The sequence below is a fragment of the Carassius carassius genome, chromosome 26 (assembly GCF_963082965.1).
Source record: "Carassius carassius chromosome 26, fCarCar2.1, whole genome shotgun sequence".
Taxonomy (NCBI): Eukaryota; Metazoa; Chordata; class Actinopteri; order Cypriniformes; family Cyprinidae; genus Carassius; species Carassius carassius.
In genome coordinates, this window is record NC_081780.1 from 13,573,490 (window position 1) to 13,585,153 (window position 11,664).

General features: G+C 35.3%; 2 protein-coding genes across 2 annotated transcripts; both read left to right on the forward strand.

The window, feature by feature from the left end:
- Window positions 1-3,199: 3,199 nt before the first annotated feature.
- On the forward strand, window positions 3,200-4,962 carry LOC132106292 (fish-egg lectin-like). The gene is made up of 6 exons (XM_059511924.1): window positions 3,200-3,436; window positions 3,601-3,688; window positions 3,772-3,999; window positions 4,074-4,285; window positions 4,431-4,558; window positions 4,670-4,962. The coding sequence occupies exons 2-6, from the start codon at window positions 3,637-3,639 to the stop codon at window positions 4,809-4,811; spliced, it is 762 nt and encodes a 253-aa protein (XP_059367907.1). The 5' UTR covers window positions 3,200-3,436; window positions 3,601-3,636; the 3' UTR covers window positions 4,812-4,962.
- Window positions 4,963-7,395: 2,433 nt separating this feature from the next.
- LOC132106293 (fish-egg lectin-like) lies at window positions 7,396-9,801 on the forward strand. The gene is made up of 6 exons (XM_059511925.1): window positions 7,396-7,463; window positions 8,182-8,252; window positions 8,338-8,565; window positions 9,056-9,270; window positions 9,395-9,522; window positions 9,641-9,801. Exons 2-6 carry the CDS (start codon window positions 8,198-8,200, stop codon window positions 9,780-9,782), a joined length of 768 nt encoding a protein of 255 aa, XP_059367908.1. The 5' UTR covers window positions 7,396-7,463; window positions 8,182-8,197; the 3' UTR covers window positions 9,783-9,801.
- Window positions 9,802-11,664: the final 1,863 nt, after the last annotated feature.

An 11,664-nucleotide genomic window follows, 5' to 3' on the forward strand; every position in this document is an offset into this window, starting at 1 on the left:
TTTCCAATCTGTAAATAAGATAAACTAAGCAAGAACTAAATAAGTAAAAAAACAAAAACAAAATAAACAAACCAAAAAAACATATATAGGAACATTTATGCAATTTTCTGATTTATTTTGAGACAATTCCAAATGTTATTTTAAAAATGCAACAAAACATGCATTTTTTATGTCCTGAAAACATTTCCCCATAAAACATGAAGAAAAAAAGTTTAGCAAACTAACTGCTAAATTACAAATATATTAATTACAAGTATACATATAAATTAATTACAAGTATATTGTGATTAAATTGTTTAATTAGATACAAAATCTGGGCTTACAGTGTATGTGGGAAATGTAGTGCCTGCAGTGGGGTGACTATGGGGAAGTGAGACCACTAGTGGACACCCAGGGAAACACAGACCAGACACTGGGACATTACCCCCTCCTCTAAGGAGCAGCTACCAGATGCTCCACAGAACACAAGAACAAACCAAGGAACACAGAGACCAGGAGGGAGGTGGACTGGTGGAGGATAAGGGGGAGGGACAGAGGGCCAGTGCCTGGTTGCATGAAACTCCTTAAGTGAGGGTTTCCCTGAGGGAGAAAAAATCCCTGAGGTAAGGGATATCATTAAGAGCGTTGCAAGAAACCTCTTAACTGTCACCCTTACCTAAGTGTTTATACTAAGCGTTTCACAGTAGTTTCTGACAACATACGGCAAAGATCGCCGCGGTTGCTATACTTACTTCCTCTAACAGTAAACAGAACATAACGAACCACAAAGCCAAACCCTTGCTAAAATCACACTTGTATTAATATATTTTTGCTATGGAGAGTACAAACATAACAGAAAACAAAAAAACGTAAACCAAACTGGACAGAGGAGGAAAAGGCAATTATTGTTTTCGTAAGTGGTTATAATAATAATAATAATACTTTTCAGCCTTTCATCTACCATTCATCGTCTCCAAGGGATTATTACGATCATTAAAAACACGCCTTGGTATTTCCTCCTCTTCAATTAACACTAAATCAGCCATCGTATTTTGACTTAAGTTGAAGTGTTTTATCAAACGAAAAAGTTTGCTTTTTCGTTTTGCTGCATAGCTGTGGTCTTACCAGTCAGCAGTGCAAGTTGTGAGCGCAGCTTCTCTGCACTTAAGCTCATAAAAACACTACCGAAACCAGAATCCAGCTGTTTTTAGTTGAGGTCTGCCTTCTTTCTTTATCGACTGTCTTCCTCTCTTTCTGCTACTGTTTTTATTGTTTCTAAACTAAAGACTTTTCTTTAATATATTAGCAGAGCACAATGTAATGGTTCCATATTTTATTTTTAAACTGGTGTTTTCATTTGAACTGTTACAGTGCTAAAACTTTAAATCTGTGTTACTCAGTTTTTTTGTAAATTAATCTGAAAGAAATGTCAAACCATTTGAATCATTACAGTGTGGGGAATTTTTTTTTTACATTTATTTATTATTATTTGAAAGAGATTGTGAATAAAACAACTGTATATTGTAATGGCCAAACTACTTATTAAAAGAAAATAGTTGACATCGTTTCTGCTTCGAGGTTTTTAAAATTGTTCATAATTAAAATTGCTTTCATTTAATAAACTTGTTAGTATTATGAAAACACAAAAAATAATAATCATGGCCCCACCAGTGAAAATGCTCTAGACACGCCCCTGGAGTTTACCACATTAAGCATTCATATTTAAGAAAATATGAAACGTGATTCTGACAGCTGACAACTTTTTAATCATGCTTAGCAGTAGCACCTGCATGCACTGTAGAAAAGCAAAGTTTATCAGTAATGAATTATGTGTTGTTGAATTGTTTCCTTAAGCTTTTATTTGTACATATTTAGCCTATTTAATGTTTTTGTTGTTGTTTTCTTTTTGTTTTGTTTTTTTTCCAATCCATTCCAGATACCAAGCATGATAAATTACTTTTTTTTTTTTTTTACTGTATCAAAACAGTTTGCAAGGAACAATTCTCATTGCTCGATGCTTATGTATTTAGTTACGTCCTTTGTTTGTAGTGCTTTCACATTATTTACTTAAAGCCCAACACTAGACAGGAGGATTGACATTACAGATATCCTCTTTATCTGATTCTAATCTGACATTCTTATCTGTGTGTACATCTTGTTCTGCCAGGTGTGGAGAATGACAGAAATACTGGAGATCAACTGATTAATGTTTACTCTTGTATCGAACTGAACTGGAACTACACTGAACTATAACTTCAGCTGAATAATGACACTATTGTCTTTTTTAGTGCTACTTTACAGCAAAATTTGGTTATCATCAATGCTCATTATTTTCCTTTTTATCTTTGGGATGTTGCATTTTAAAAAAAAATCAGAAACACTTTATTTTATGGTTAAAAACAGCTTTACCATACAAGCAAATCTAATGTTTATTTTCATTATCACATGAAGTGTACAGTATGAACATTTTGACTTTTGGCACTGGTAAAAGCATAAACAAATGAAAACTTGACTCTTACACTAGACTCCAAAAGATGTTCCAAAAGAGGATTTTCGCAGTGTATCAGATGATGAGAAAGACAAGCAAGCACAACAGTGGGATGCCGTTTAAAAACAAAAGTGAATGTATTGTTTGTACTTGGTTCAAAGCAAACATGAAAGAACGTTCATGTCAAAATGTTATCAGTTTACTTGTGATAGCTTTGTAGGGCTTTCATTTTCGTTTTTTTTATACAGATCAGGTACTTTGTTCCTTCATTTAGAAATAACCATATTCATTTTTTTCCAACAAATTACTTTTATGAGAAAATATCATGATTTTTCTATTGCAGAGTCATATTGCCTCCCCATTGGCACATGATGCAAGTATTGTAAGTTAAGCAGTTTAAATAAAATAAAATAATCAGCCGAGAGGTGATTTTCACACCACAGAAAAGAGACAAGAATTGTTTAGCAATGTTCATGATTATGTAAGCATTGTTGTCATTAAAATCAAAGCAAAATTATTTTAAGAACAAAATCAAAGACATAACATTTAGAAAAATCATGCTTTCATGCTGCATTAATGATGATGTAGTTAAAAGTGATACATAATTCATATGACATTGTTTAAGGTAACTTCCAGCAAGTTATCTAACTAATCACTCAATGACAAGGTGAGAACAGTGAGGTCAGGATCATGGCATGCAGGCAAACGGGTCATGGGTGCACACACAGAGAGACCAAAAAAATGTAATCAGTGTACTTAAAAATAAAGAGCAGAGATTCTTCTAAATCATCTGCCCAAATTCTCTTTCCACCTACAGTATCAGCTGTTGCCCTTGCAAAACCAGGAAACAAAGCGCAGCTATAAAAGCTAACTGTCACGCGACGCAACAGTATCTCCAAACATTGTGACAGCACCTGTAGAGTAAGCACAGGAGAATCACATTGAATCACGCTGAATCCAAGAGAAAAGGTTAGCTTTATTTAATAATACTACAACATGATTGTAAGGCTGCTGTTAGAATTTCTATCTCAGTTTTTATATAAAAGCAACTTCATGTTTTTCATGTTGTATGGAATTTAAGAAGACAGATAAACTAAAATTAGTTCATAGACATATATTTATTTTCTTTTCAGGAACAGGACCAGGCAATTGCTCTGTGTTGAGGAACAATGAACGTTTGTCAGAGCCTCCTGCTGTTCTGCCTGCTCCATTATACTCTAGGTAAAATATGAATGTGTTTTTTGGGAGGATTCATGAACATATAACATTTTGTAGAATAAATATTATGATCCTTTTCCCCAAAGCTTTGGAGTGTGAAGTGGTTCCTGGTAACCTGAAGCAGATTGATGCTGGTGTCGGGGTAGTAGGTGGGGTGAACAATGACAATGAAGTCTTCCTGTTGCTGGGGAAGGAATTTAGAAAGATAAATGTAACCATGAAGCACTTTACTGTCGGACCTGCTGGAGAACTAGCGGTGAATTTATCAAACAGCGTCTTCAAGTTTCAGAGTGGTCAGTTCAGCTCGATTCCAAGTAAGTCAGTCAATAGTTAAATATTAAAATAAATGCTATTCTTTTTTCACTCATTCTCTATATTTTATTGCCAGTTACTTTTAAACAGGTGGATGCCGGAGGTGATCAGATTATTGCAGGTGTTACTCCACTAGATGATATCTTCTGCTTAAATAAGGATGCTAACAACATTGGACCATCCAGCAGTTTTACTTGGGTACAACTTGCAGGAAAGCTAAAGTACTACAGCTGTGGCCCGTACAGCTGTTGGGGGGTGAACGCTGCAGGGAATATCCTCATCAGAAGGGTGAGTGCACCACTAAGGATTCAGGATGTAATGAAATAGTTAACTTGGAGTTCTAGGCAGCTTTATATCCTTTTTTTTACAGTTAAGGAATTGAAAACTTTGATCATGCTCTGGGTGATTTTCTGTTTCTTGATGTGTTCTACAGTCTGTATGGGGTGCTTCCTGTGGAGGGTCGAACTCTTTCGATGTCATTACTGGAAGTATGTCTATGGTTGAAGTAGCGACTGATGGCAGCGTCTTTGCTGTTGACACTCAGGGGTCTTTGTTTCAGAGGTAAGCAAAAAAATGCTTGCATTGAAAGCTTGTTTTGATTAAGAAATATGGGATAAAATATGAGAACAATTTCATTTGCATTAACCATTATTCTTGTGTATTTTATTTTAGAATTGGTGTCTCTGCATCGAATCCCATTGGTACAGGTTGGTTAGGTTATCTTGTGTGTCCAGATGGCCACAAGCACGTGACTTATGATCTGGGAAGGCTGTATGTCATCTGTAGTGATGGATCCATCAGGAGATGCATTTAAATGTCCAACAAAGGAGCTCAACTATAATTATAAACAGAAAATTGAAAATTAAACTTGTTTTTCCTTTCTTTCCTTTGTACATTTAATTTGTTGTTGATCGAATAAAACATTTTGATGTTTGCTTTATGATTTTTAAAGTGTCAATAAAGAATTGCTACTTTACACTATCAGCCTCTTTATAATCAGTCATTACTAGAACGAATTTACATTAATGTTTAAAGGAGTTGCTAAGTATCATGGGCAAAATGCATGAGATGTCCCCTTCAGTTTATCAGAAGGAATTTAAACCCATTGAATACAACTACAAAGTAAACTTACGTAATGTAATATACAGTAAGCCAGTTGTCCTTGCATATTTTTTCACCCTAAAGAAGTTTGTCTGTGCATTTATCCCTCTTGTTACATGCTACTTAGCACATGTGTGAATAATTGGAAACAAAACACTGATTTGAAATATATTAGCTCACTTCTAATAAATAAAATGAAGCTTTGGCCAAGCAACTAGACAAACACCACAGCATCATTACAGTTATACTGCAGTAAGGAGGAGAAAACAATTAGCTCACAACAGTGGCATAGCAAGTCATCCTCTGGCCCATATGCAAAAAACAATAAAAAAAATTATGGGCCCCCCCAAACCTCCAGCTCATTTCACTTCAACTAGGCCCTATTGTTGATTTTTGTGATGTAAATAAAGTTATGTGGATCGTGCTTCACAATCGGTTTTATTTATGGTATAAAAACTTTTAAATAATATTAAATGTTTTCAAGTCCATTCATTATTTGTTCATTATCATTATTCATTATCATAAATGTTGGATGCCATTTTTTTTGGTGGAGAATAGGTGGAATTTTCACATTAACGTCACACAATATAAGATAATATAAAATACAATAAAATATGGTAGGTTTTACTATATTCCTAAAATATTATGATGTTAATCTTATTTTGTTACTTTTCAACGTGCCACTAATATGCCGCCGTAGGCTATATGTGTACTGAATGCAAACTTTTGCATTGCTGCCAAAAAAAAAAAAAAGTTAAATATTTGAATATATTTGAATTATTTGTTAGTAAACTAGTGTTTTCTAAACCAGTGTCACAAAGACGAATTTGATGAACCTGACTCGATATCTCAAAAGGATGCACCTTTAAAAAAAACTCTTTAGGGGTTACATTATGAGTGAATTTTTATTTTCGATTTGAATTATTTCACTTTAAAGTAGTAATTCAAAGCCTTTATAGATATGTTTATCATGTCTTTGAGGCAAGTATTCGCTGAGTTTGCTGAGAAGCCCTCTTTCTCAAGTCATTTTTAATATATCTTAATATTTCTAAGTTAACTTAACCACTTGAGCTGTTATTTTGATTTTTTGAGAATTAGGCATATGCAATATTGGACCCACCGGTGGGTCCCCAGAGTTGATGTGGTTAAGAAAAAAAATGAAAATAAATATGACCACTTTGCCATTAAATACCAAAACTTAAATATTGTAATGGCTACAACAGCAGCTGTGTATGAGGTAGAGAGAGAAAAAAGACATGGGCTCCAGTCGGAAGAGGGGCGAGAATTCTGATAACATTCCCTAAACTGTCTGGGCCCATATGCACTTGCATACCCTGCATGCCCAGACGCTACGCCACTGGCTCACAAGCACACATAAGTTGAATTTCAAAAAGGCATTTTTCGGCCCTTGCAAAATGGCTTTCTTAACTTTATTAACTCCTTCAGGAAGTGCTCTTCCATAAGGCCATCAATGAAGGGTTCATGCAACGGTCACTTCAAAGAAATGTATAAGTGAAGAGATGAATGACACAGAATTACAGAAAAAAAGATATTTTAGTAAATATAATAACTATCATATTAACGGGAGGAAATAAGTAATGCACTGATGCATTTATGGGATGATATTAACAAATAGAAAATAAATAGTTTGTACCTCATCTGTTAAATTTGGATCTTGTTATTAAGTAACTATCTCAAGTAAACATCCTCATGTCTTTTTCTAACTGTGGTGTACAGAATGGTTAGTGCTCTATGTAATTATGCTATATTATTTACACACCACTGGATACAACAAGTTCTCGAGCCCTAGTTATAGCCCTGCTGCTGCCCTATTATTATCATTTGCATATTATTACATGCAAATGAAATGCCTTTTACTTACATAGTATATAGTTATTCTGTAAAAACTGTTTGTTTTTATATGTACTGAATTTTATTTTGTTGTGCATAGTTAAGTGGGATGTTTAACACATTTAACAAAGTGATTATCAATTCCACACAGTGAGGTATATTCTATACTTTTCAAGCAAAAAGCAAAAACAATGCTATTAAATCTGTCTTTGTGATAAACAAAAGTTGAAAAAAAAAATCCAGTCTTGTGATAAAGAAAAGAAGAATTCAACAAATGTGGGCTAAACTGGTTATTGTAAAACTGATACGCCAAGACATCAAAATACCAGCATGACAAATTCCCCTCAAACAACTGCCTTGTTCCTGTAAATAGTAGACATTACCTAATCAGGAAACAAAGTGCACCTATATAAGCTAATTGTCATGCAACAGCATCTCCAAACTTTGTGGTGGCACCTGTAGTGTGAGCACATGAAAATCACATTGATCGCTGAATCTACTGACACAACAGAAGGTTGGCTTCATTTAATAATACATAATTATCTAATGTTGGTGTTAGAATTGGAATCTCAGCTTTTGGATATAAACCAGAAACAACTTCATGCTTATTCATATTTTAGGGAATTTAAGAAGACTTTAAAATATTCTATTTTACACACTCTGTCTCTACAAAGAGGTCAATCAGTACAAGATCAGATGCATGTTCATAGACTCTTCTTGGTTACACTTTAATTCTATAGTCCACTTTAGAAATTCTACTAACTATACCTAACTTTGCAACTACAGGTGCTACTCAGTAAATTAGAATTTCGTGGAAATGTTCATTTATTTCAGTAATTCAACTCAAATTGTGAAACTTGTGTAATAAATAAATTCAATGCACACAGACTGAAGTAGTTTAAGTCTTTGGTTATTTTAATTGTGAGAATTTGGGCCCACAAAGTAATTTTAAAGTAATTTCTAATGTATTGAGAAGCACCTGTACATGTCAATTAAAATTAATTAGTGGACTGTTAGATTATGGTTGGGTTAGTAATAAGTTGACATGTACTTGCAAATTTACTTACAGTATTGTAAGTCTATTGGTGGACCATCATAATAAAAATATTAATAATCTACTAATACTCTAACGCCTGGTAGTTGACATGCAGTTGCAAAGTTATTTATAGTTAGAATATCTAAAGTGGACTTTCAAAATAAAGTGCTCTACCCCCTTTTTTTCTTCTTTTTAGGAACAGATCAGAAACAATGAAAGTTTGTCTGTGCATCCTGCTATTTAGCCACCTGTTCCTTTATACTATGGGTAAATTATGACTTATAATCATATCAAGATAACATTTGAAAAACAATCTGCAGAAATGATTATTGTATTATATTTTTCCACATAGCTTATAATTGTGAAGTGATACCTGGTACCCTGAAGCAGATTGATGCTGGGCTAGGGGTAGTAGGTGGGGTGAATGATGACAATGAGGTCTTTCTGTTCCTGGGGACCAGATTTGAAAGGATAGGATCCTCCCTAAAGCACTTTACTGTCGGACCTGCTGGAGAACTAGGGGCAAATTCAACAAACAATGTCTTCAAGTTTGCGGATGGAAGCTTCAAGCAGATTCCAGGTAAGAAGTGTTGTAGTATGCTCTTAAGTGTGCAAAGTACATTGCTTTACATGTATGCGTTTGGCTGAAGCTTTTATGCTTACATAGCATTTTAATGCTGACGGAATATTTAAGGTATACATTTTGTCAGTATTTTGTGATTCTTTGGAAATCAAACTAATGATTAAAAATTGACTCATTAACATGCATTTTTGATTATAAAAAATCTTCAATAATGAAGGCCAATACTTCATAAGGGTGTGTGGCAATGAAAAAAAAAACTTGAGAATAACTAGATTAATCTAAATCTGGCTTCTATCATTCTACAACCGAAATCACGACTGGAGTTTAGTTACAGAATGTGATTGTCACTGCTGTAAAAAAATGTACTGCTAAGGGCTTAAATACAGGATGAACAACCACATACTTCTGCTGTGTGAATGTGGCCTTAGTGTTCGATGTTCAGTCTGTCGCTGACTTTTTTCATTCAATCTCTTCGTTTTATTGTCAGGCATTCAACTCAAACAAGTGGATGCCGGAGGTGACCAGATTATTGTAGGTGTTTCACCGGTAGACGATGTCTTCTGCTTAAATAAGGATGCTAACAATGTCATGCCATCCGGTGATGCTCCTTGGGTTCAACTTACAGGAAAGCTGAAGTACTACAGCTGTGGACCAAACAGCTGTTGGGGAGTGAACGCTGCAGGGAATATCGTCATCAGAAGGGTGAGTGCACTGCTAAGATTTCAGAATCTTGTGAAGTGCATCACTGAATCTCTAGTTCTAGGCAGCTTTAAATCATTACTTGTTAAAGTAAAAAAATAAAGTAAAGTCTTCTTGTGTTGTAAAGTCTGTAACTGGTGCTGCCTGTGGAGGGTCGGGTGCATTTGAGGCCGTTGGTGGAGCTCTGTCCATGGTCGAAGTAGCAAGTGATGGCAATGTCTTTGGTGTTGACCTTCAGGGGAATTTACTGCAAAGGTGAGCTACAAAATACACGTCTTGCATTGAAATTTAGTTTAGTTTAAAGAACCTGATAATTATGAACAAAAATGAAATTATTTTCCTTAGAAGAAACCATTTTTCTTGTGTATTTTAGAACTGGTATCACTATATCGAATCTCCCTGGATCAAATTGGGGACTTATTTCAATCTGTCCCAATGGCCACAAGCACGTGACTTATGATCTGGGAAGTCTGTATGTCATCTGTAGTGATGGATCCATCAGGAGATGCATTTAAATGTCCAACAGAGGAGCTCAACTATCAATATAAATAAAAACATTTTTCTGTCGCTTTAATGTCTTTGCTGTTGAACAAATAAAATTTTATGATTTCTGACTTTACATAATATGTGAAGTGTCATTAAAGGGTCAATAAAATGCTTTACCATTTTCAATAATTGTTTTTTTATTATTGTTATTTTACCCTTGTGCTGTGTTGAAAATCCTTTACTTAAGTGTTCTGGTCAAAAACTAAACCATTTTAAACCAAAAAAAAAGGAAAATGTATTGTTTGGCATGATAACGATTAGAAGGCATATGTGACTGGGCATTAAATCAAGCTGGACCTTTTTCACAATCATGACAACTGCATCTGGGCCAAATTCTGTGTTGATATCTCAAAGCAATCAAAAGTTTTTTCACACTTTCAGAGTGCACTTTATAAAGCCCTGTTAATCAGAGTGATCAGTTCAAATCAAGTCCAATCCAAAAAGACCAATAACAATGAATATTCTAATGAAAAATAAGAATGATCCATTTTTATCTCGTGGTGACTTTAATATGTTTTTGTACGAATAAGCCATACAATTTTTGGACAGTCAGTTTTGAGGAGTAACATGTAACGTTATTACATAATTCAATTACAAAATAATTGTAAATGTAATTTGTTACATTTACTGAGAAAAAAAGTGTAATTAAATTAAATAGAAAATTACTTAAAAATTACTTCAAAATGTTAAATGGGGTTACATCTAAATATTTTTACACACACCCACATACATTACACTAACATTAAATGGAAAAACGGCATTAAAAGGTGAGTTTAACAACGCTCCAAGGCGCGTGCAAGTAAGCAGTTTAACCATTTTCTTACAACCCATTCTCGCTTATCGCTTATACATAGTTTATCACTATGAAATCACGTTCAAGAAGTCTCATTCAGCACACATCGCGATACTTGCCATCAGTTTACATGTGCCACAGGTTCGGTGAGTAGATGTAAATACTCTTTTAATGCCTGTTATGAAATATATTCTGTCTTCTTTATTAATCAGATTAGCGCCTTTTTGATTACTCGCTGTCTTTGAGTTTCATTGCATTTAACTAAATGAACACACCTGCTAACACGTGTGATTAAACTCTGTCGGTCACGTGATGTGCCATAGACTCTCAATATATTCATTTCAGGTTCAAAGATGTAAATTTGTAGTAAAATCATGGTAACCACAACACATACAATAGTAACAAATTAAATTTGAAGTTAAAACGCAGGAACGGGACATTTACCATGTTTTTACCACAGTAACTGTAGTTTTACTATGGTATATTAATGTTGCAAGTTCGTTGGAGGAAAGGAAGAGGACAAAGGGGTCGGCTGGACTGCTGACGTATTTATTTAACAAATATAAAATTAAAGTTCACAAACACCAAATGGTGACTTCTATTCTGACACGTTGGCACAACACTTTCGGTTTACTCTTTCGGTTTGGTTTCCTGTTCGCGTCAGCAGTCCGTCTCTCTCTCGCTTGCTTCCGACTCTCCTGGCGTTTTATACTCTCTCCACGGCAATTTACTAGAACAAGAAACAGGTGATGATAATTTTAGCCCAAACCACTCACTTACCGCTCGTCTCCTGATTTTCTCTCCCGCTGCAGACTTCGCTAAACCACGCCCCCCCTGCCACATACCCTCACCGCCCGACTCAGGCCGGGGAGCCATCCGGCCTGCAGCCCCCCACCCCCCCCCCCCCCCCCCATTTCTGGAGAGAAAGTCGGCCACCGCCATCTGAACACCCGGCCTGTGGATCACCTTGAACTTAAAAGGCTGAAGAGCTAGATGCCAACGAGTGATCCGCGCGTTGGTATCCTTCATGCGGTGGAGCCACTGCAGTGGAGCGTGGT